This window comes from Punica granatum, chromosome 1, assembly GCF_007655135.1.
Source record: "Punica granatum isolate Tunisia-2019 chromosome 1, ASM765513v2, whole genome shotgun sequence".
Classification (NCBI taxonomy): Eukaryota; Viridiplantae; Streptophyta; class Magnoliopsida; order Myrtales; family Lythraceae; genus Punica; species Punica granatum.
Window position 1 is genome coordinate 6600702 of NC_045127.1, and position 22266 is coordinate 6622967.

Here is a 22266-nt window from a genome sequence, read left to right on the forward strand (position 1 = left end):
GATGAATAGATCAGAATGATTAATTCTAAATTGGAGTCTTAAGACTCCGGGCCAGCATTGGTGAAGGAGCTAGCGATTTGCGGGGCGATGGCGTCGAAGAAGAACCTGAGCTGATCAACTTGCTTGAGGGCTGCGAGCTTGAGCTGGTCGACGGCCTTGGAGGCTTCGACGGCGAGATCTTTGGACTTCTAGGTGGTCTCGGAGATCAGATCGACAAGATCCTTCCCAAAATCAGATCGGAGGTTTCGAAGGTCTTCGCTTTCCTCCATTGACGGGTTTAAGATTTTGGGGAATTTAGCTTCCTATCGGATTGGGAAATATAGCTTGCTATCGAGACGGTTTGATTTTGGGAATTACGTTGGGTTAGGTACTACCGGGAGCAAATTGGGTCGGCCATGAGCAATTTCAAATCGGTCTAATAGGAACGTGCCACGTCATCACAGTAACGGTCAACTTAACAGCGTTAGGTCCACGTAGATGAACGGTAATGGTCAGTTAGATTTAGGACCATTCCTGACATTTTTCCTAAATATTTAGGACTTAATTTTTCGAAATAAAACTTTTAAAACTCGATGTCAAAAAATGTCAAACAATTAGGATTAACAGTCTCAAAAATTTTGTGACAATGATCATCAGAAAAATGTGGAATTCCCAGATTTTGTTTATTACATGAAATTGATAGAAAAGAAAAAGGCCAAACCCAACTGCTAAGATATTTTGCAGCGGGAAAGATAACGGACGGTTGATATTTTAGGTGGGGACTTTTTTATATATTCCTACTCCCGGCATGCGGAACCGTTTCGGTGGGGCCCGCATTGCTCCATTGGGCCAACCGTGCGCCGGGAGTATGTTGTGAGTACACCTGAAGTCCAATCGCTGCTCCATCGGAGCCGGACCGTTCACGTGGCAGACACCCGGAGAGCTCCACTCACTCAACTCGACACGCAGCTCTTGCTTCCATGCCGCTCTCGAAATCGTAAAACGCTCCAAAAATGAAGCAATATCATATCATATCATATCCCATGAATGATGAAGTCTCCGTCTCTTTCACCCTCGCTCGAATCATCCCTTCATAAAGTCCGTTCCTTTCCCTCCAGATTCGTTCCTCACTCTGTTCTCTGCTGCGGGTCCTTTAGCTTTTGTTAGTTTCAAGCTTCAATGGCCACTTTTGTTTACTCCCGGCAACGAATCAGCATGCTCCAATCACCCTTCTGTGAAACTAACTCCGCTAATAAGCTTGCGCCGTTCTCCTACACCGGCGTTGCCGTTAACAGTTCCGGGCTCGGTGCTTCTCAGGTTCTTCATATGGGGTAATCAGTTCATCATTCATCGCCTTCTTCGTTTGCTCAAATTGTTTGGATTGTTGATGAGCTGCTAGTAACTTCTTGCGTCTTCGTGATGCGATTGTCAGGGTGAAGTCGAGTAAACTGGCATCGGGTTGCTATGGGCGAGGACTCTCTGGGAAGGCAAGTGTGATTGAGTTTGTTTAGCTGAAATATGTATCTTTGAACATTTGAATGTTATTAGTACTGTTATTGTTCTCCCCTTCTCACGAGATGTGTTATGGGGCATTTTCACATAGATCAGACGAGGGGTGGGGTTGATTCTTGCTGGACCAAAGTCTATGGTCGTCGTGCTCAAGAACGTGTCCTTGAGGTAATTCATAGTACGTTACACATACGATAATTTATGCAGCCTTACGATTCTGAGGATGGAATGTACTTGTTCTCTACCCACATTGCTCTAGTCAGATGGAAATCGAGATTATTCTGACCATCATAAGCTGTGTTCAGATTTTTGATGGAGAAGTTCTAATTAGATCCTGTAAGTGCACACCTTACTATAAAATTATATATGAAAGTGGAATCTGTTGGCAGCGATCATCAAAAGCTGATACCCTTGTCTTTATGCTTCTTCTGGGAATTCGTCTCTGATATGTAAGAGCGAAAAATGTGTATTTTCCTTCAGCAAGCTGACTAGAGTGATGTAGTTTTTCGTAGACATCTTGTGCATTGAGATTAATATCATTCTCTATTTAGAGTTTTCATTCTTTATCCCCTCCATCTGTATGATGATTTTTTTATCTCTGTTTCAACTACTTCACATATGCTATAATACTTACTATTCCTAGGAGGAAGCCCCACAAACATCAGAGGCTCCGGGGCCCTTCAAACTATTTCCAGGGCAGGCATTTCCTCTAGGGGTGTCGGAAGTCGACAATGGGATAAATTTTGCTGTATTTTCTCAGAATGCCACTGCAGTCACACTTTGCCTCTCACTTCCGAGCAGGTAAGAGCACTTGCTCTTTTCTTCAGTTAATAGATGATCATATATATGTGTGATTGCAATTCCTTTTTTCCCAAAAATGGGGGGCCATTTTGAGTTAGTCGAAAAGATCGATTATCTTGCTGAAAAATGAAAGAGATAAATTATCTTTATAAAATCTCTTTGTACTTTCCTATCGCTGTATATTTTCCTTCATTAGGTAGATCGAGCAATCATGTAAGTATTTTTACATATGCCAATTTTATGAGTAGACTGTCTATGACTTTGTGAGTGATGATTGGTTCCTTGACACCTGAAAATATCGTTTCTCTGAGGAGGATTGCTCTTCTACTGGATATTATATGCAATGTGTTGTCTAGTAACCATTGGTACTGATAGTAGCTTCCCATATTAAGTGCTTTTCTTGGTTCTCATTTTGTCCAGTGGAAAGGTTGGCACATCAGATGATGGAATGATAGAGCTGGGTTTGGATCCTCGTGAGAATAAAACTGGAGACATTTGGCACATATGCATAGAGGTTATCATCTTATTAAATTGATCAATTTCACTTAAATAAGGTCTGATGTACTGGCTTAGATCCCGACTTCCATGGCCATTCATTTTATGTGACCACCAACACAGGTTTCTAGACCTTTGTTGAGCAGCTCCATTGTTGTCTATTTTCATATGCATTATATTGCTGAAATTGCTTCTCAATTTTCAGGGTTTGCCTCGTCGTAGCGTTCTCTATGGTTATCGAATGGATGGTCCTCGAAATTGGCGTGATGGGCATCGATTTGACAGCAACATCATGCTCATCGACCCTTATGCAAAACTCGTGGAAGGGCGTCGCATATTTGGAGATTCTAGTCAAAAGTTGTCCAAGTTTATGGGGACTTATGATTTTGACAGCTTGCCGTTTGACTGGGGTGATGATATCAAGTTGCCTAACATACCTGAGGTAGTTAGTTGCTTCCGTGACTTTATAATGGATAACTTGTAGGAGCAGGAGAAACAGGATCCATTCAGCCAAAAAAAAAAAAAGGAGAAATAGGATCCTGAAATGCATGGCTGGGTTCCAGGGGCTGGGTTTTATTTGTCAATATGAAACAGAACTATCAATCTTACTTCCATAGTTTGTCTTATTTAATATACTGACTAATAGATAATGAATTTTCGGAAATGAAAGAGAGATATAGTTGAGAATAGCCCCTAACCAATATCTGGATTTTATTCCTGTTTCCTTTTTTGTTCTTTTAGGACACAATTTCCCCATGTTCATGTTTGTTACCCTCTTTGCAGAAAGATCTTGTTATATATGAAATGAATGTTCGTGCATTTACAGCTGATGAATCTAGTGGCTTAGATGTAAATACACGTGGCAGCTACCTCGGGGTGATTGAAAAGGTAATATGCCCTGAGAAAATGCAAACTAGTTGGATTTCAAAGTCCTCAGGAGTTGCATAGTACTTCTGAATGTACAATTACTTTTATCTATTATATCCTACTTTCTTTATCTACACAGATCCCTCACCTTTTGGAGCTTGGAGTCAATGCAGTTGAATTGCTGCCTGTCTTTGAGTTTGATGAATTTGAGTTTCAGAGGTGCCGAAATCCCAGAGATCATATGGTAACTCAATCAATTTCCACTCTACTTTATGCAAAAAATTTCCCCTTTATAATTTCCAGAAGTAAGTGCTGCTATGAATGTCATTTTATCTAACTAGGATTATATACTGGATCTTTTTCCTCTTTACTCGTGTATTTTCCAAGATCAATACGTGGGGATACTCCACGATAAACTTCTTTTCTCCTATGAGCCGATATGCAAGCTCTGGCGGGGGGCCCGTTAATGCTTCCCAGGAGTTCAAGGAAATGGTTAAAGCGTTGCACAACTCTGGAATCGAGGTAAATAGAATCTGATTATCACCCTCCAATCAGGAAATAGTTCCTCTACCCCAATACTTCCTCTAATTGTTTCTCTCAGTATGAAATAACTCGTTACTTAGTGTAGTGGATTCTGTTTTTACTGTTGGCAGGTCATTTTGGATGTTGTCTACAATCACACGAATGAGGCTGATGATGAACATCCTAACACTACTTCATTTCGTGGTATAGACAATAAGGTGAATTTTCCATTTTGTCATCTCTATGAAGAATTTCTCATACAGGAAAAGGAAAAAGAGATGTATAATGTCTATCATTCTGACCACGTTGGCAAGTTTATTCCATGGTGGACTCTTTATGGCTACATAGAAATGACTTCTGATACGTTTTCGCAGGTTTATTACATGTTGGACTTAAATAACGGTGGCAGGCTTTTAAATTTTTCTGGCTGCGGTAATTTTTATTTGCTTTCCTCCAAACCTGTCTCCAGTTCTTCATATTTTGCGCTACTAGCATTCTTGGAATGTGGCAGTAACATGGTAGTATTTTTGAAAGAGTTTGTGCAACTGAAAGCATCACATTTCGCGACTCCCATTGTTCTTATGTGTACCTGTTAATTCTCATAAAAGGTGAATTCTAGATGCTTAGTCACCATATTTATTAATAATTAATGTTTCGAGCTCAATTGTTCTCTTGATTTGCAGGAAATACATTAAATTGTAACCATCCTGTTGTCATGGAACTCATCCTTGACAGTTTGAGGCATTGGTAAGCATGAACTACAATTCTATTGATTGAATTACTTGAGGAATATATGCAGATGACTGAAGCTAATTCTAAAGTCGCATATTACTCCTTATAGATCACATAGAGTTTTCTTCTTCTCTATTTATTTATTTATGTTTTAAGCTATTGAAGTCGTTGACTTATTTATCTATTTTTTCCTCTTTTATGAATGTCAAAAGGGTTACTGAGTACCATGTCGATGGATTTAGATTTGATCTTGCAAGTGTTCTGTGTCGAGGAACAGATGGTTCGCCACTTAGTGCGCCGCCCTTGATAAGGGTAAGTAATTTCTATGTATGTTACAGAAGGGTAAGGGAAAGGAATTTGAATGCCCATCCTTATTTAACAAGTTGTTTTCAGGCAATTGCCAAGGATGCTACCTTATCACGGTGCAAAATCATTGCGGAACCATGGGACTGTGGAGGCCTTTACCTTGTTGGGGGATTTCCTAATTGGGACCGGTAAGTATATCATTCTGCATGTATTCGGTTCCATTGAGGTCCTGCCAATCTACTGCTACAGCGGCCACGTCAGATTAATTTCGATTTGGTTTTATTGTTTAAGAAATAAATGAATCAGATACATGTTTGTAAATACTACGTAAATTTCTTGCTGAGGAGATGCTCTGATTGCAGATGGGCTGAATGGAACGGGAAATACCGCGATGATATGAGACGGTTTATAAAGGTTATGAAAAAGGGTTATATTAATTTCAGTCTCTTTCGCATTTATAGTGTCATTGGTTCCTTAGTTCATCTTGCATCGGGGATCATTCCCTAAATTATCTCAATGCAGGGTGATGCTGGTATGAAGGGAATTTTTGCCACTCGGGTTTCAGGGTCTGCAGACCTGTACAAGGTAAGAAATGGTTAGAAATTATTTCACTCTTAAGGCTAGGTCTATTATTCTCCTCAAATATCAGATATTTTTTTTGGACATTTAATGTCATAAAATTCATTTTCCTGAATAATGCAAATGTTCCTATTGGCCAATTTGATCTTTCTTGTAATTAATTCACCAAATGAATTTTTGCAGGTCAATAAGCGGAAGCCCTATCATAGCATAAATTTTGTTATTGCACACGACGGGTTTACACTATACGACCTTGTGTCCTACAATTTTAAGGCAATTGCTTGCACTTATACTCTTGAATTAGAACATGTCATGTAAATAAATTTCTCACCAAGTGTCATGTTCCTCTACAGCATAATGATGCTAATGGAGAGGGTGGAAATGATGGGTGCAACGATAACTACAGTTGGAATTGTGGCGCCGAAGGTGAGATCAGTTTTTTCAGAAGTTTGAGTTTGAAAAGCCAAATATCAAACTCATAGCTACTTTCTGCACGATATTTCCATCTCTTCACTTTATTTGTTATATTTCGACTTTATGTAAGCTCGTAAAAGTGTTGATTATATTTGCTTATTGCTGTCAGGAGAGACCGATGATGCCAATATTAAGGCCCTACGCTCCAGGCAGATGAAAAACTTCCACCTGGCGCTAATGGTCTCTCAGGTAAGTTTCTCAAACAAATTTTTTGGTGGCAAATAAATTTCTTCGGTTAGCAGTAGCGTTAGTTGATTCATACTCTTCTTACAAGTTATGCTCAACTAAAAGTACTCAAAATTGCCACGTTGTATCTTCCATTCTTTATAAAGAAAAGCAGTATATGGCAAATCTTGTTAATGATAAATACATAACTAGGGAACGCCAATGATGATGATGGGAGATGAATATGGGCATACAAGGTATGGGAATAACAACAGCTACGGACACGATACTGGTATTAACAATTTCCAATGGCGTCAAGTGAGTTGTCTTTTTTTCCTTCCCATCTCTCTGTTTCTCCGCTGTATCCATATAAATTATGATGATCAATCACATGACAGTAAAATATATTATATCCTTTCTCTGAGACAGTTGGACGAGAGGAGGAAAAGCCACTTCAGGTTCTTCTCCGAGGCGATAAAGTTTCGGAAGACGCATTCTGTGTTTCGCCATGAAGATTTCCTCAAGAAAGTAATTACTACCAATGACTTCCTCTTTGCGTTCATTTGCACCTCCCTTCTGTTTCACCAAATTTGCCTTCCCTGGGCTCATTAGGCTCTTAATATATGTAGGGTGATGTGAAATGGCACGAGGACAACTGGGACAACCCCGAGAGCAAGTTTCTGGCATTCACGTATGAGCACGTTCATCTACTTAATTAGTAGCATGCCTTCTTTACTCGACACCTTAAGACAGGACGTTGTTTATTTTCCTTAATCTTGTAGGCTTCATGGAGAAAATGGAGGAGACATTTATTTAGCGTTCAATGCCCACGATTACTTCGTTAAAGTTTCGATCCCGCCACCTCCCCAGAACAGGAGCTGGTACCGTGTGGTAAGTTAAGAATTTTCTATATCTCTTCATGCTTCGATTTTCCTCAATCGGGCTTTTTCTGAACTTGCTAGTTATAGTGTCAAGAATAAGATTCCATATCAATACTTCTGTGAAGTTAATATATCTCAAGATACTCAGCCTGCCAGATTGATTCCGGTGGAGTTTCCGGGGAAATGTTTAATTCTTTTTTCTTTTTAAGGTGCAATGACTTCATTTGTTCATTATTGTTGCAGGTGGACACTAACCTATTCTCACCGGACGACTTCATCTCCGAGGGCGTTTCGGGCATCGGAAGCACCTACAAAATCGCGCCCTACTCTTCAATTCTTCTTGAAGCGAAACCTGCTGCATAATATTCTATCATTGCATCGCGGAAGTGTGGGAACAGGAATATCAAGCCAGAAGTTCGTGCACTCGATGGCAAGCCGAAATTAAGGATGCTATCCACAGAGACCCATTGGCGAATCATATTATGTCACAATGACAGTCATCTTGTATAATAGTTTGAGAATACGTAGTCTATATGAAAATCGTACTTGGGATAGCAATTGAAAGACTCGGTGAGTTGATGCTATCTTGCAAATAAAAATTGAAGATGGAACATATTATATCACACAACATCAGCACCTTAGCATGGAATTTGGGATCCACACACAGCTGAAGAAAATGACTACATGAGAGATCTCCGAAATTACAATTATATATATATATATATATATATATTGTTTTCCTCAACGGCTACTTTCTAATTAATTATTTATATAATTGTATTTATTTTCATTCTTTTATTTATTTCTAAGTTTCTAAAAAAATTGATCACGTTTTGGAAAATGTGGAGAATTGTTTTTCAACCTCCACATTACAATCAATCGGAATCCGAAGTTGTGCACATGACAGGCTGGACAGAAACATAAGATAGGATTGAAAATGTTTCTCATAAATAAATAAATAGAATAGAATAGAATAGAATAGAATAATGAGAGAAGTAGGACACATTTACTGGCTACGATTTTCCACAAATGAGACCTTATTGGTTTTTTTCTTATTTCTCCCCCTAATTTCTCCACTTAGATATGGACCACCGTGCCACAGCTTAGCTAGACACCCACTCAAACACAACCTTATATATATATTCAAAATTTTGTCCACTATCGTGCCAATCATAACCTTTCATAGAAGTTGAAAATACTCCCTTTTTTCCCTTAATAATTTGATTACATTTGACATGTTTTCTAACGATTCATAATTCATTGAAAACGCGTAATAGTAATGGTCAAATTGATGTCCAAACAAAATTAATATCAATTGATAAAAAATAATACATGTGTTTTCACTAAAAAAATCAAAGGAGACTGACATGGAGCCCAAAAGCTATATAGGCTTGCTAATTTCTTTCAAAATTGGGAGATGCGCTCGGAAGATCTACCGCCAACAACATCAAATTCAAGTGTGTTGTTGAATTGAGTTGAGTTTTGATTTTAATTGGGTTGTAATGATTGTGTTATTGAATTATGAAAAAAAGTTTAAAAAAAGTAATCAATAGTTGATATAATTTAATAATAAAAATTGAATTGAGTATAATGGAGGTGTATGTGGATTTATGTATGGGCCCCATCTTTTTTACTTTAAAGAGTTGATTTTTATTGTATAGTGGGTAGAGTTAAAGTTAGAATTAAAATTTTAAAATATGATTGCGAAATCAAACGGAGTATAATTACCCGTTTGATTTTAGGGTCGATTTTTAAAATTTTAACTCTAACTTTAACTCTATTCACTATACAATAAAAGTCAACAATATAATTATTACTTTCTTCATTTTCTTCAATTTTTTTAACCATTTAATTCAATTTTTAATGTTAAATTCTCAACTATTCATTACTTTTTCTCATAATTCAACAATACAATCATTACAATCCAATTAAAATTAAAACTCAACTCTACTTAACTCTAAAATCAAACACACCGTAAGAGTTCCATTGGAAAATCATCTATACGTCAGCATATGTTCATCGTCCATCAATATTTATTTTACGAATCTTATGAAAAATTATTTTACCAATGTTCGAGGTTTAAATGTCATTAATAATATATATATATATGTGCAATGATACGAGAGATCCAAACAAAACCGTTGTGCATAAAATTTCGCGTGGTGACACTTGCAGAAATTCAAAACGCCTTGGGGGCAAAGTGGAGACAGCAAAATAGAATATTAATATTAATAATAATAATTAGTATATTAATAATTTCGAGATGCAATTCAAACAGAAATTCGTATAAATATATTATTATTAATTTTTACATGATTTTTAGATCCATTAAATTAAACAATAATTATCTGGAGTAAGACTAAAAACCAAGCCTGATCATAATGGGCATGCACTTTCCTAGTGAATTGCTAATCCTATGAATCATCATTCGAAGCAAAGCATGTCTCCTTTTTTGGCTAATTAATAGTGGAAGTGTGGGACACGCATTAAGGAAAGTTTTCCATCTATTTGATTTCCTTAATGAATCTGCCTAGCTAGAATGATTACCTCATCACCACGAAGGAATCAACACTAAAGCAAACTTAAAAGGCCGGTCGCCAGCGAAATAAGGACGTTGGACGTATTCGTATTTTCTTTTCTTTTCCGGTAAGGGACGTATTCATATTCTCGTATGTCTCTCTTTTGGTCTGATAAGTGCTTTCAGGATCATGATACCGATGACAAAGTCGTCTTTACTTAAGACAACTCCTAGTATGACAGCTATTTAATGGAATTTCCGCGTGAAGTAGAATTGATTTAAGAATAGATTCGTTTGGAGTTCATCTTACTTTGAAGTTTTGACCATTTGCGTCACATGGTGGATTCTCCCGCGGAGCTGATAGTGGGGAAAAAGGGACAGCTTTTTTTTTTTTTTTTTTTCTCCTTCCTTCTCCCTCCCCGGCGTACACGGTGTGATATTCAAAACTATAATGAGTTTCAATCGATTCGAATTCGGATAACTCGATGAATCTTCTTCATTTATAAGATTTAAATTCAAGATCTTACGGAAGAAAAATACGCGTCAAACTATCTGAATCAATTCATTAATCTAATCGAACAGCTAGTTACGCGGGGGGAGATGTCTTCCTGATGATGCGTTGTTTGCCTATTATTGGCGGGCGGCGATGTTTGTAAACTATACACACGCACACGCACAGGCTATAAATTTATTTTTCGTGGAAGGAACTGCTTCTTTCCATTTCTTCCTCAGCTAAATTTACAATTTATAATTCTATCCTTTCACTTTTGAAACTTGAACTAGGAACTTTGAACTCTTCAAAATTCAAGCCATCGACGCCCCTCGATGAACATAGACTCTAGGTATATGCCCGTACTTATAAACTTGCCTAATATTTATATATTAAGAACCATTTTCCACCGCGTACGATATATCTTGAATATGATAATGCGCATTTCACGTGCAATCATTATGGCTCCGTTTGAGAACGGAGTTTGATTTTAGAATCATGATTTTGATTTTAACTCTACTCACTACACAACAAAAACATACGTTTCCTAAGTCAAATTTATAATACAATCTCATTTGTCCTTTTCCAGAATCAAAATCAAAATCAAAATCAAATTCTGTTTCCAAACGCACTATAAATGTAACAGTTAGCACAATCCCCTTGTTTTTATCGGGCGTAAGAATTCAATCTGAGGGATCAATATCCATAAATACCAATAATGGTTAGGATACTAGGCACGGCCTGCCTGTAAATTTTAAATTTTTATTCAAACTAACCGGTTCGTGAGTAAATTTTGTGGGCTTTTTACGAAATAGAAGGAAGTTGAGGGGTCGGATTGGAAAGAAGGGACAGTGCAGGGGGGGTTAGGTGACTTGCTACCATGTGCTGCCACTCTTTCCTTTTGTCTCTCCACTCCACCGACTGCCTTCGGCTGGGAGGGGACGCCGTACAGTCCCTCTATATATAACAACGCACTCTCTCTCCCCCTCCGAGTCCAAGTCCCTTGCTTGCTCTGTTCCCTTTCTCCCCCTCTGATCAACTGAACCTTTCTCTCTCTCTCTCTCTCTCTAGAACGCGTAGAGTTGACTCGCTCGCGTCAATGGCCCGCTCCACCTTCCTCTTCGTGGTGCTCTTCGCCCTGGCCGCCGGCTCGGCCCTCGCTCAGGCTCCCGGAGCCGCACCATCCCAGCCACCTTCAGCTGCTCCGCCCAAGTCTCCTCCCTCCTCCCCAGCTCCGGTACCCGTAGCGACTCCTCCGGCCGCTACCCCCTCTCCCACCGCTACCCCCCCACCGCCGCCGGCCTCCTCCCCTGCTCCGTCTTCCGCAACACCGCCGACGTCCACGTCTCCTCCGGCTCCCCCCAAGTCTCCCACGGGAGCTCCGACCCCCCAGGGTCCCAGCAGCTCCGCAACTCCTCCAGCCGGCGGGTCTCCAGGTAGTGGAGCTGGCTTCAACAGAGCCGCCGTGGCTGGGACCTTGGCCGCCGCAGCTATGGCGGCTGCTCTGATGCTGTAGATCGGATCGACGATGATATGATCTGGAGATATAGGACGATTTGATCATTATTTTTTGTTATTTTAGTAGCTAGGGGGGGGGGGGGGGGGGGGGGATCTCTTTCACTTCTTTTGTCGAGCTTATTTTGTTGTTGATGTTGTTGTTGGTGTTGATGATGGTTGTTTGTTGATGTTTCATCATTGTCATTTGTTTTGGTGTACGTGCGGACGTGACTGAGCTGAGATGAGATCGATGGGGTCGGCTGGATGGACTTCTATATATGACTTCCACTATGTAGGAGATTGGAGATCGATTTGATTAGATTTATGATGATCATTTATGAATTGGATTTTTTCTTCTCTATATGATGATGATGATCTTACGTTAATTAAATTCATGTTCCTTGATGACAATGTAATATGCCTGTTCTATCTAAGCATCAGCGTGTGATGATGACGATGATAAGAGCGAGTTGACTGAGTTGAGTCGATTGAGTGGGGAGAGGACTGATGAGCGAGGAGGAGGGGTGGGGAAGAAGAAGATGGTTCGAGTGTGGGGGAGAAGACAAGAGGTGGGAGTTGTCTGTCTTGTAGTGGGGGTTTTTTTTTGTTGGGGGGGGGGGGGGAGGAGGGGGGCGCTTGAGGAGGACAGCTGTTACCTAGTCCTTTGTCGGAGCTAAAGGCAGCTTCCATTGCTTTCTCTCTCCTCTTCTGGGGGTTTGCCCCCCCTTTTTTTAAAAAACATATTTTCCCTTTTTTTTTAATGAAATCCTGGAAAGAAAGAGAGAGAAAAAAAAAAGAGTAGTTAGCAGTTTATAATATATATCTTTCTTGCAAACAAAAATGATAAAAGAAAGAAAAGGCTAAACCTATATATAAATAATTAAATTATAGGGGCTAAAGGTCGCGGACAGTGGCACGTGCGATAACAGCTGTTGCGGGGGAAGAAGCCAAGCCACATGGTTCTATGACAAACCCCCCATGTGCCCATCAGCGATGAACACGAGACATACATACGTGTATACATACAATATTTACGTATATACACTTCGTAAGCAGTTGACATGTCTAGCAGCATCTGTTAAGTCGATTGCTATGATATATGTGAATAGGTAGGATTTTGGAGAACCCTCATGCAAAGCACCTTCTCTTTATGGTAGTCCTTTTGGATCCCGTCGAATACGATCGCCGAAACACACGAAACGATCTCTTGGCTGTTCTCGGACGGGGTTTTAGCACCCACGACACGACTCCTGACAAAAGCAACATGTATACACTTGTGTGATAGGGAAAAGGGAGCCAATAATATACATAAGGATGTGAAAAGATGAAGGGGGTGACATTTCCGAATGGCTTTAGATGGAAATGGGAATCTGATTCTTCGCATGTTAATTATTGGGGCGATGAATGATTCTATTTCTTGTGGGTAAGGTGAGGTGAGGTGAAGTTAGGTTGTCGAGGACAATCACACGAGTGCAATATAGAACAGTGACGTGCGTCTTTGCCTGATAACAAAAATGATTTCAAATTCCATGTTTGTGGTGAGACTATCCGTGTTTTTTTTTAATTTTATTATACTCGTAGAAACAAAAAAAAAAAAAAGAGGAAAAAAAGTGAAATCTCTTTGATCCTTAAACGGGCACAGGGAAGGAGCTGGAGAACCATGCCACGGGGAAGCTTCCCCGAACTTCCCACTACGGAAATTTTCCCATTGCAAATGGGTAAAACCGTTTTCACTTTTCCCCCTTTGCATTTTCCTACAAACAGGCTATGTTACTCTTTTTTCACCATGATTTGGCTCATAATCCTCTCTTCGAGTCCCGATCATAATTTGTTCACTTACTTTGGGCTGAACCGACCGAAGTCCGTAAACCACCACAACTCGTCGTGGATCTGACTGCTTTCTTGAACTCCTTCGGTTGACTACTAAGGTTAAGGTATGCATTCTTACCACCGGAAGAACAAAAGGGCAAGAGAGGGAACAGAAAACAGCGATTGAGATGAGAGATACTCGGGGCGAAGGTCACTAGCATTTAGTAAATGGGCATAAACGGGAGGCACCCCAGGCCCGGCCCAATTACCCAAGACTGCATATTTGGCCCAAATGCTGTTGTTGTAATAATGGGCCTAATGGGCCCAACTCCAACAACCGGACAAAAGATTTTTTTTTTCCCAACCACGAAGTTTGTATATCCCTAAAATCTGCACCCCATTCTTTCAATTACCGGACCATTTACATCCTAACGGAGGTTCCTCTCGTGATTTCGCCTCGTATAGGATCATTCCGTTCCTATCTTCTTTAACCAAGTCTCATATACATATATATATATATATATACCCGCTCCAGAGTGTCACTAACAGTATGTAGAATTGGAAGATCCAATAAGTAATTCGATATGTTGTGACTCTTATCATATTATAAACTCGATCTCATTCTTGCAAATGAGAGCCACGAAATTCATAATGAACTTTAGCGTGCGGATCAGTTATACAGAGGGATTTGGGGTTAAAATGGTTCAAAAGAGAAAATTCAGGGCACAAATTATAATTACGCCCGGTGATTTTTCCGCCAAGATATGGAGGCAACAAACGTCGTCGTCTTGGCGGGACCGTCCGGCTATGATATTTCAGTCCATTTCCTTATCCGCGATCTCCGCTCTTTCTTCTTCTTCTTCTTCTTCTTCAGCTGCGCTCTCATCTCATCAGATGAATGGAAGTTGTGTAGACTGCAGAATCTTGTGAGGTTCAGTCTGTGAAGGTTACCATAATCGGCAATGGCGACTCTGTTTCGCCCCATTTTCTTCTCTTCTGTTCCTGTCGAAGCATTCTCTTCGACGCCCCTAACTTCGTCTTCTCAGTCCCTCGTCTACCTCCCTCTATCTTCACCTCCATTCTCCTGTCTATCCCACACTCTCAACCCCAGAGCCAGACGACCCACGAACCCGTTCTCCTGCTCCTTCTCAGCCGTCGCCGTCGAGACCTCGGAACTCGAATTAGATGCCAAACAGGAGAATTCAGAGGAAGCGGAGGAGGTGTCTAAGACGAGATTGATTGCCCAGAATGTCCCTTGGTCTTGCACAGCTGAAGATATCCGGTCCTTGTTTGAGAAACACGGGACCGTAGTTGACGTTGAGGTACCGTCGTGTCTCCTTGTTGCTGGTTTTCAGTTGGTCGGAAATTTTGGTTCTTGAATAATTGTTTTGCTGATATGAATATCTGTGGTTTGTTCTGTTCTGGTGACTTAGCTTTCGATGTATAACAAAACGAGGAACAGGGGCTTGGCGTTTGTGGAGATGGCCTCGCCGGAGGAGGCTCTCAGGGCTCTCAATAATCTCGAATCCTCGGTAAGCAATGACTACTTTCTCGTCGACTCTGTGTATTTGGATTCTTGCCCAAGGTTTTCGTTTTTAAACTTATTCCGGGCTATTAGATGAAGCTGGGAAAGCCCGTGCGCTCTTTTTAGAAGCCTTCCGGATGACTTAAGTTATGGAATTATGTTCTGCTACATTATGCGATTCGCTTACTTCTTGATCTGATATGGAGTTCTTGTCTTTCAGTCTCCTCATATGCAAGACTGAAGAACCTCAGTCGAACTTTTCTCTCGCTTTCATTTTCGCATATCCTTTACTATACTATTTGAGAATTATGGTTAGGCATGATGATATACTCCCTTCTAGTTGGCAATTGCATAGAGGATGCCGATATATATCAACTAAAGAAGTCATTGTTCTCATGTATGCTGTCATAGGAATATGAAGGCAGAACATTAAGGCTCAACTACGCTAACCCGCGAAAGAAGAAGCCTTCCCCACCTGCGCAGCCCAGACCAATCCCAACTTTCAACTTATTTGTTGCAAATCTTTCTTACGAAGCAAGAGCGAAGGATCTCAGGGAGTTCTTTGATTCAGGGAGTGGTACTGTTGCTTCAGCTGAAGTTATATTCCATGACAACCCGCGAAGGTCCTCTGGGTATGGATTTGTTTCCTTCAAATACAAGAAGGCTGCTGAGTCAGCAATTTCTGCCTTCCAGGGGAAGGTGTGCTCTCTTTTCCTCCTACCTATGAACTTATCAGGATTTGATCATTCTTTCCAATATTTGATCTTTACGATTAAAAGAAACACAGGGAGAATCTTTCCTGAAATCTTGATACCCCGTAAAAAGTTGCCCTCTGAGAAGTCAAGTTGTTATCCTGCAGGAATTTATGGGAAGACCCATAAGGATCGCACGAAGTAAGCAATTTGTGAAACTCCAATCAAAAGAGAGTCTGCAGTCTTCAGAAACTTCAGCTGAAGTGGAATCTATTGCTGAGGTAGCAGATGCAGCTGAGTAATAATGTAAGAGACTTGAAGTCTTGTTCCTTCATCCATATCTCTGACATTTTGCTACTCGTCATCCGAAACTAGAAAGCACATGTATACACTGAGAATACCCTGCAATGTCGTTTTGTCAATGAAACATGATATTGCTCGTCTTTATTGCTTATATGATACAAGGCGGTGAACTAGATCATGTAAACTTATGCTGTAAGTACATGTGATAAGTTCAAAGCATAGTATTTACTATAGCAATTCTCATACCACCCAATCTTTGGCTTGGTTCAATCGTTTTAGATATTGGAATATTAAGCTTATGCCTTTCCTAGGCCCTGGTAGGTTCTGACCATTGACAAGCTTGCTCTCTCTGGCTCCTTTGGACTTTGTCATGATCAAAAGTGAGTTCATGTATATTGATACGGTTTCTCTTTTTGTTTGATTCATCTGATTGACTTGTATCAGTAGGCTATAGCTTAACTATCACAATATTCTGATTCGTATCAGGCGATTCAACATGTGGCTTCATGATTTTCGGTATAGAATCGTAACAGTTGAAATCCAAAGTTTGGAAATCCTGAGATGGACCAAATTGTCACTCACATTCATCTTGTTGTCGGTCCTGTTGCAGTTACCATAGAACTTGCACATCAATAGATTTTGAAACTCTGTATCATAGACATAACTCGCCAGGCAAAGAAAACTGCAATTGTCGTTGTACCTACTGTTTAAAGTCCATTCTCCCCTGCTAGTTGGTCCAATATCAGATCAAGATCTGTTTATACCAAGTTTGGTATGAGCCAGTGGAGCTCTCTTATAAACCTAAATCATTTACATGGTGTTCCCATAAATGTCCTTTTCCAACCCTAACACCAAGGATCATCGTCACCGGTATCAAACCAGTTTGGTACCATTAAATCTCCTCTTCCTGTGCAATATGTTACATGGTCAAAAATGGGGGTGCCTAGGGCTGATACGAGGTAGGGCACCGATCATCAATGGACTCGATTCCATAATGCAGGAGCAGTTAATAAGCTTATGAAATTGGTCTCAGAAAAATAAGGGTACCCTCACCAAACCCTCTCAAGTCACCAACTCTACCCCCGAAGAATCATCAGAAGTGCCCATCATGTGTGCCCTCTTTCTTTGAATTAGGCATAGGCTAACACCAACTCCCATCCACTTTTTGGGCACTTTCCTGCAAAATTCTAATAATTTTTGGGGGAAAAAGAGTGATGTTTGTGATGACTTTTCGTCATCTTGTTAGGTGGGCAGTTTTTATCATGATAAGGTGTAAAGTAAAACAGATGCGGTGCCAAGCTATCGTCTTCTCCTGGTAAGAGGACTAGAGCTTCGATGCTGTCTTGAAATCGAATATATCCGAGTTACATTCCCATCTAGATCTGATATGATTGTTCGGGGTTAACCGTCAATCCACACATAGTATGCTTACACGGCTTGTCCTCGATCCTTATGTCTGCTCTAAGGAATCTACCTCTGTCGATATTCATATCGACATTCGCCGAAAAGGATATCATCCTTATAATTCTTTACTTACATATGTACACCCACACACATACATATATAACATTCATAGCAGATGACTGAAATTATTTGCAGTTAAAGATATCACATATCTTGTGAGTTCTCTGTCTGTGCTAATTTAAAATTTTTCATGGAGAGGGACGCTTATGGAGGTTGCCTTAGGTGATGTAGTTTGCAGCTTCATGAATTTCTTCATTGCTTTCTATGGAAGTATTTGACCTTCTATTATCTGAATGACAGAGACATAAAACAGATTCCTTACATACAGAATGTCCCAAAGAGTCATAAATACGGCCACGTCAGTGTTACAGTAACGCAGTTCATTTGTTCGTATTTTTGCGCGAGTATAATGACAACTTCTCCTTCCCCCCCCCCCCCCCCCCCCCCCCCCCCCCCCCCCCCCCCCCCTTTTAATAAAAATTAGATCAAACTAAAGCTCCTGCTCCCAGCTCCAATCCAAAGACGTACTTATCTCTTACATTGATTAGGGCTCAAGTTTTTTATTGTCTTTTCAAGCTTTCAATCGCTTAATCATGCCTCAGCTAATCATGGTGTCCTGACCAAAATTACCAATATGATGGGACCGCCTTAATCTAATTATTGGTATGAATAAATGTTACAAAGAACTCCATCTAACGTGACCTGCTGCTGAGTGAAGTGATTCGTGGACAAGGGTCGACCCCGGAGAAGCTAGCACGACCTATAGAAGGAGAGTTAACATGATTTCACATGTCCATCCATGGCATTGAAGGTATATAGTCCGAACATTCCCGTCTGCACACGACGCAGCTGGTCGGGATTTCTACGGAGAGTGGGAGGTTGTGGCCCGCGCGAAAGGGGGAGGGTGTGGCCCACCTTGGTTGGAAGCATTATTAGGTGTCTAAAAACTCTTACTTAAGTTATCGTCAATGATGATACTGTGTCTGAACTAATTAAAGGCACTGTGCTCGGAGAATTAAGTAGACCAAACAATTACTAACTCCCTCTGTCCTTTTCTACCAGAAATCCCTTTGAGGAACTCTCATGTGTCCTTCCTCCATTGCCCTTATATAAAGCAGAAGCAGTGAAGGCAACCCATTGCCCAATCCTGCAATCCCTCCCTCCCTCCCTCCCTCCCTCTCTTCCATAGAGAAACATAGGAATCAAAGCAGAGGAAATGGCTGGTTTTGGGATTGTATGGGCAATTGTTGGAGCAGTGTTGTGCTTGGGAGTGCCAAGCATGGCAACGGTGTACACTGTTGGGGACACGGCAGGATGGGCAATGGGGACTGACTACACCACTTGGACCAAAGGCAAGACTTTCGCGGTTGGTGATAGCCTTGGTGAGTGGCCATGACCATGGCTTAACTTCTCCTTCCCGATTTAATCTGAAAACAAAAGGGATAACAACTGCAGCAAGTGATTGTTAATTGTGTGATTTCGCAGCGTTCAACTATGGTGGAGGGCACACGGTGGACGAGGTGAGCCAGAGCGACTACAGCAGCTGCACCACCGGAAACTCCATCAGCTCCGACAGCAGTGGCAGCACCACCATCCCTCTCAAGACCGCCGGCACCCACTACTTCATCTGCGGCTCCATGGGCCACTGTGCTGGCGGAATGAAGCTCGCAGTCACGGTCAAGGCCTCCTCGCCTTCCTCCTCCGGCTCCACCACCCCTGCCTCCTCGGGATCTCCCCCTTCTTCCACCACCACGACCTCCCCTGCCACCACCTCCACTACCGGGTCATCCTCAGGGGCAACCGTGTCACCCATCGGACCTTTCCTGGCTTCATTGGTGGGGGCGCTAGCGCTGGTCTTCCTCTCCTAAAACTGATCCATCACCTTTCTACCATTTCTATTTAGCCAGGATAGAGGCAGTGCATATTATTTCTCCCTCTGTGTCCCCTTTCTGTTTTTTTCACTCTTTGTGGTTTCTTTTCTCCGAGAGTTAGCTTCTGTTTTTAGGACTTGGAATAATATTTCTCTTCGTTACGAATGTACCTAAATTATGTATTTCGTAATTGAAATTAATAACTTCCCTTATTTCTTGATTGATGTCAGTAGACAAATTCCGGAGCAATCTATATTGTTCCTGTCAAGTAAAGAACTGAAAAAAATTCGACATGGCAGCACCTCTCTCAAGCAATTGAACTTCTTGAATTATTCGGTTAATTGAGGAGCTGAAATTTACATCTCAAGCTTCCATGTAACTTGTCCAATGAAAAGAAAGATCACAATATTTGCTACAAGCTCTACATTCGAATTTCTGACAACGAAAAAATGCTAGTCCTAGAAAGTTAGAACCCTACGTCCAAATCTTCCATGACATTGCTTATCGACATCCAGGGTATCAGCAATATGCCCGAGTACACAAAAGGGTAACTGTTATAGGATGTACATCGACTTCATTTCTGAACTATAAAGTCTGGAGAGTTACATTTTATAGGCGAGAGTGGCGATCTTGCTGGTTCCATATTGTTGAAATCAATTCTCTTCTCAACTGGACTACAAACCTTGGTGCTCGATTTTCTCTTGTGGGACTGCAAGATAAACAGGAAAAAAATCGACTCTCATTGCTATACAACGGGAAGAACAGATATCACCCATATGCATAACAGTTCAGAATGAGCATGAGAAAGATCAATTAAGGCTCTACTCTTCTCACCTTGGCAGAAGAAGCAGTATCAGCACTTCTCTCACCGGAACCAAAAATTTTGCGATAGTGTCGTAGCAACCTCTTGTTTTCTGCTTCCAAAATGTTGTTCTCATCAAATAGCACTTTGACCTGTGTCAATTGGGATATCTTTAGAGTGCAGCCCAGAAAATTTTATATCCAATTAGGGGAGAGGAAAAAAAAAATTAAAAAAACGAACAAGAAGGATCTTCTGGTCCTTGTCACCTCTTCTTCGGCTGTGTGAAGATTGATCCTAAGAAGTTCCTTCTCTTTTTCTAGGGACTTCACTTCCGCAGCCAGAGCCAGAATTTTCTGCGTTTTCGGACTTAAGCTATAGTAAGAGAAGAAAACATTTAAAAGTGAGAAATTTTGCAGATTATGAAGAAATTTTTCATAGGCGAAGACAGCCCAAATAGGACATGGAGGAACTTCATTAATTCATTGCATAAAGGAGATGGATCGTTGTGTCATAATCAATTTTGCATTTTCCATGCAAAGATATAGATAGCCGAAGACAGATGTTAGTAATGCTAATCAAGGATAGAGGCAGAGAAAACCAGGACAGTACAAGTACTTAACAAGAACTAAAACAAGCGCTCACCAATTCCACATTTCTAACAATTTTCGACATTCTTCATGCCGAATATTTGCTTCCAAGAAAGCATGAGCAGATGCGAATTCATCTTTCTTGACCAACATTTCTAGAACTGGTTCGAGTAAGTTCTCTTCTAGGACTGCAGTCCCGTCATCCTTCAGCACAAGAAAACAAGTTATTAAATGACCAAGAAAGAAAATGAGGACCGTGCATTAACAACCCAAAGACAGCATAATCCTTAACATCATTGAAAAACCTGATTACACATTAAATAACACCTTTTCTACTTCAAAAGTAAATATAATGCACCATTTTTTATTCAATTCGCAGAGATTCATGACAATCCAATCCAAAGATTCCAACTTTCGCTTATGTACTGGCAAGCATAGACAAATTGCATTACCCAAAAGAAAATTTCAGAACCATAAGCAACTAAACAAGTCAACTTACCTGGCAGGAGTCCAATTTCCGCTTGTAGCGCTGCAACTCGTCTGACAATTGTTCCACTACCTCCTCCAACTCCTGCACCCTAGCCTCCGCATCCTTGGTTCGCTCGTCCGCCTCGTTCCCAAAATCCATCAACGCCTCCCTGTCATTCTCATAGAGAGAACACTCCCTCTCCCATCGATTACACTGAGCCAACAGGTTACCACACTCTGCCGCCAACTTCTGGTTCTCCTCCACAAACTTCTTCAACGCCTGCGCGTTCATACTCGCCTCCGCCTGCAAACCCAAATCCACGGGATTCTTGATTCACACATCAATGTCGAATAGACGCAAGTAGAAGGAAGATGAATTATATACCCTAGCGAGCTCGACGAGGCCGTCCTTCTCCTTCAACTTGGACTGCAGGAGCGAGCACTGATCACGGAGACCCTTCTCAGCCTCCTCGGAGGCTCGAAGCTTTGATTCGAGTGTCTGAGTCGATACAGGGAGGCCTAGCGAGTAATTGATCGACTCCTTGATGCAATCATCGATCTGTGAAGGGAGATCCATGGCTCCGATCCCTCCCGATGAATCCCTAGGAAACGAATCCCTCCGCCGGATGAATCTAATTGAATGTTGATTTGATAGGAATGTCTGCTTCCCTCCGGAACCCAAATCGAAAGGAATGCTGATTTGGGGGGAGAGGCTTCGAATCGGAGTCGGAGTCGGAATCGGAATCGGAATCGGACGGCTTCAAATTCGCGGCTGGAATCGAGCGAACGTTTCAGTGCAGCGAGAACTCAGTCCGGTGGAGGAGAGGACTGAGGTCTCCGCCTCGGGGGGGTTTTTGCGCTGTTTCAAATTGGGAGCGTTGAGCCGTTGTAATGGACTTGATTGCGAGGGGGACCCACATGACATATACG

General features: G+C 41.2%; 5 protein-coding genes across 6 annotated transcripts; 4 read left to right on the forward strand and 1 right to left on the reverse strand.

The window, feature by feature from the left end:
• The first annotated feature begins 930 nt into the window (after nucleotides 1-930).
• On the forward strand, nucleotides 931-7938 carry LOC116192318 (isoamylase 3, chloroplastic). Of its 2 annotated transcripts, XM_031520849.1 has the most exons (24): nucleotides 933-1310; nucleotides 1412-1466; nucleotides 1588-1656; nucleotides 2132-2289; nucleotides 2710-2803; nucleotides 2990-3226; nucleotides 3568-3672; nucleotides 3791-3895; nucleotides 4039-4173; nucleotides 4305-4391; nucleotides 4548-4605; nucleotides 4857-4920; nucleotides 5118-5217; nucleotides 5299-5399; nucleotides 5574-5625; nucleotides 5734-5796; nucleotides 5974-6063; nucleotides 6144-6216; nucleotides 6374-6453; nucleotides 6643-6747; nucleotides 6859-6957; nucleotides 7059-7120; nucleotides 7212-7320; nucleotides 7554-7938. In XM_031520849.1, exons 1-24 carry the CDS (start codon nucleotides 1159-1161, stop codon nucleotides 7671-7673), a joined length of 2373 nt encoding a protein of 790 aa, XP_031376709.1. In that variant the 5' UTR covers nucleotides 933-1158; the 3' UTR covers nucleotides 7674-7938. The 2 variants fall into 2 exon arrangements, with proteins under 2 accessions (XP_031376708.1, XP_031376709.1); XM_031520848.1 differs by having other exon boundaries at nucleotides 931-1310; nucleotides 6643-6957.
• A 3479-nt stretch (nucleotides 7939-11417) lies between these two features.
• Nucleotides 11418-11834, forward strand: LOC116202512 (classical arabinogalactan protein 9). Its single transcript, XM_031534092.1, has one exon. It carries the CDS (start codon nucleotides 11418-11420, stop codon nucleotides 11832-11834), a length of 417 nt encoding a protein of 138 aa, XP_031389952.1.
• Nucleotides 11835-14461: 2627 nt separating this feature from the next.
• Nucleotides 14462-16397, forward strand: LOC116193050 (28 kDa ribonucleoprotein, chloroplastic). Its single transcript, XM_031521801.1, has 4 exons — nucleotides 14462-14946; nucleotides 15058-15156; nucleotides 15561-15848; nucleotides 16009-16397. Exons 1-4 carry the CDS (start codon nucleotides 14587-14589, stop codon nucleotides 16141-16143), a joined length of 882 nt encoding a protein of 293 aa, XP_031377661.1. The 5' UTR covers nucleotides 14462-14586; the 3' UTR covers nucleotides 16144-16397.
• A 2352-nt stretch (nucleotides 16398-18749) lies between these two features.
• On the forward strand, nucleotides 18750-19699 carry LOC116215231 (blue copper protein-like). Its single transcript, XM_031550869.1, has 2 exons — nucleotides 18750-18990; nucleotides 19094-19699. The coding sequence occupies exons 1-2, from the start codon at nucleotides 18825-18827 to the stop codon at nucleotides 19474-19476; spliced, it is 549 nt and encodes a 182-aa protein (XP_031406729.1). The 5' UTR covers nucleotides 18750-18824; the 3' UTR covers nucleotides 19477-19699.
• Nucleotides 19700-19786: 87 nt separating this feature from the next.
• LOC116215222 (calcium-binding and coiled-coil domain-containing protein 2-like) lies at nucleotides 19787-22208 on the reverse strand. Its single transcript, XM_031550858.1, has 6 exons — nucleotides 21722-22208; nucleotides 21368-21640; nucleotides 20924-21072; nucleotides 20548-20653; nucleotides 20314-20433; nucleotides 19787-20188 (listed from the first exon to the last, which is right to left on the reverse strand). Exons 1-6 carry the CDS (start codon nucleotides 21911-21913, stop codon nucleotides 20054-20056), a joined length of 975 nt encoding a protein of 324 aa, XP_031406718.1. The 5' UTR covers nucleotides 21914-22208; the 3' UTR covers nucleotides 19787-20053.
• Between the last annotated feature and the right edge of the window lie 58 nt (nucleotides 22209-22266).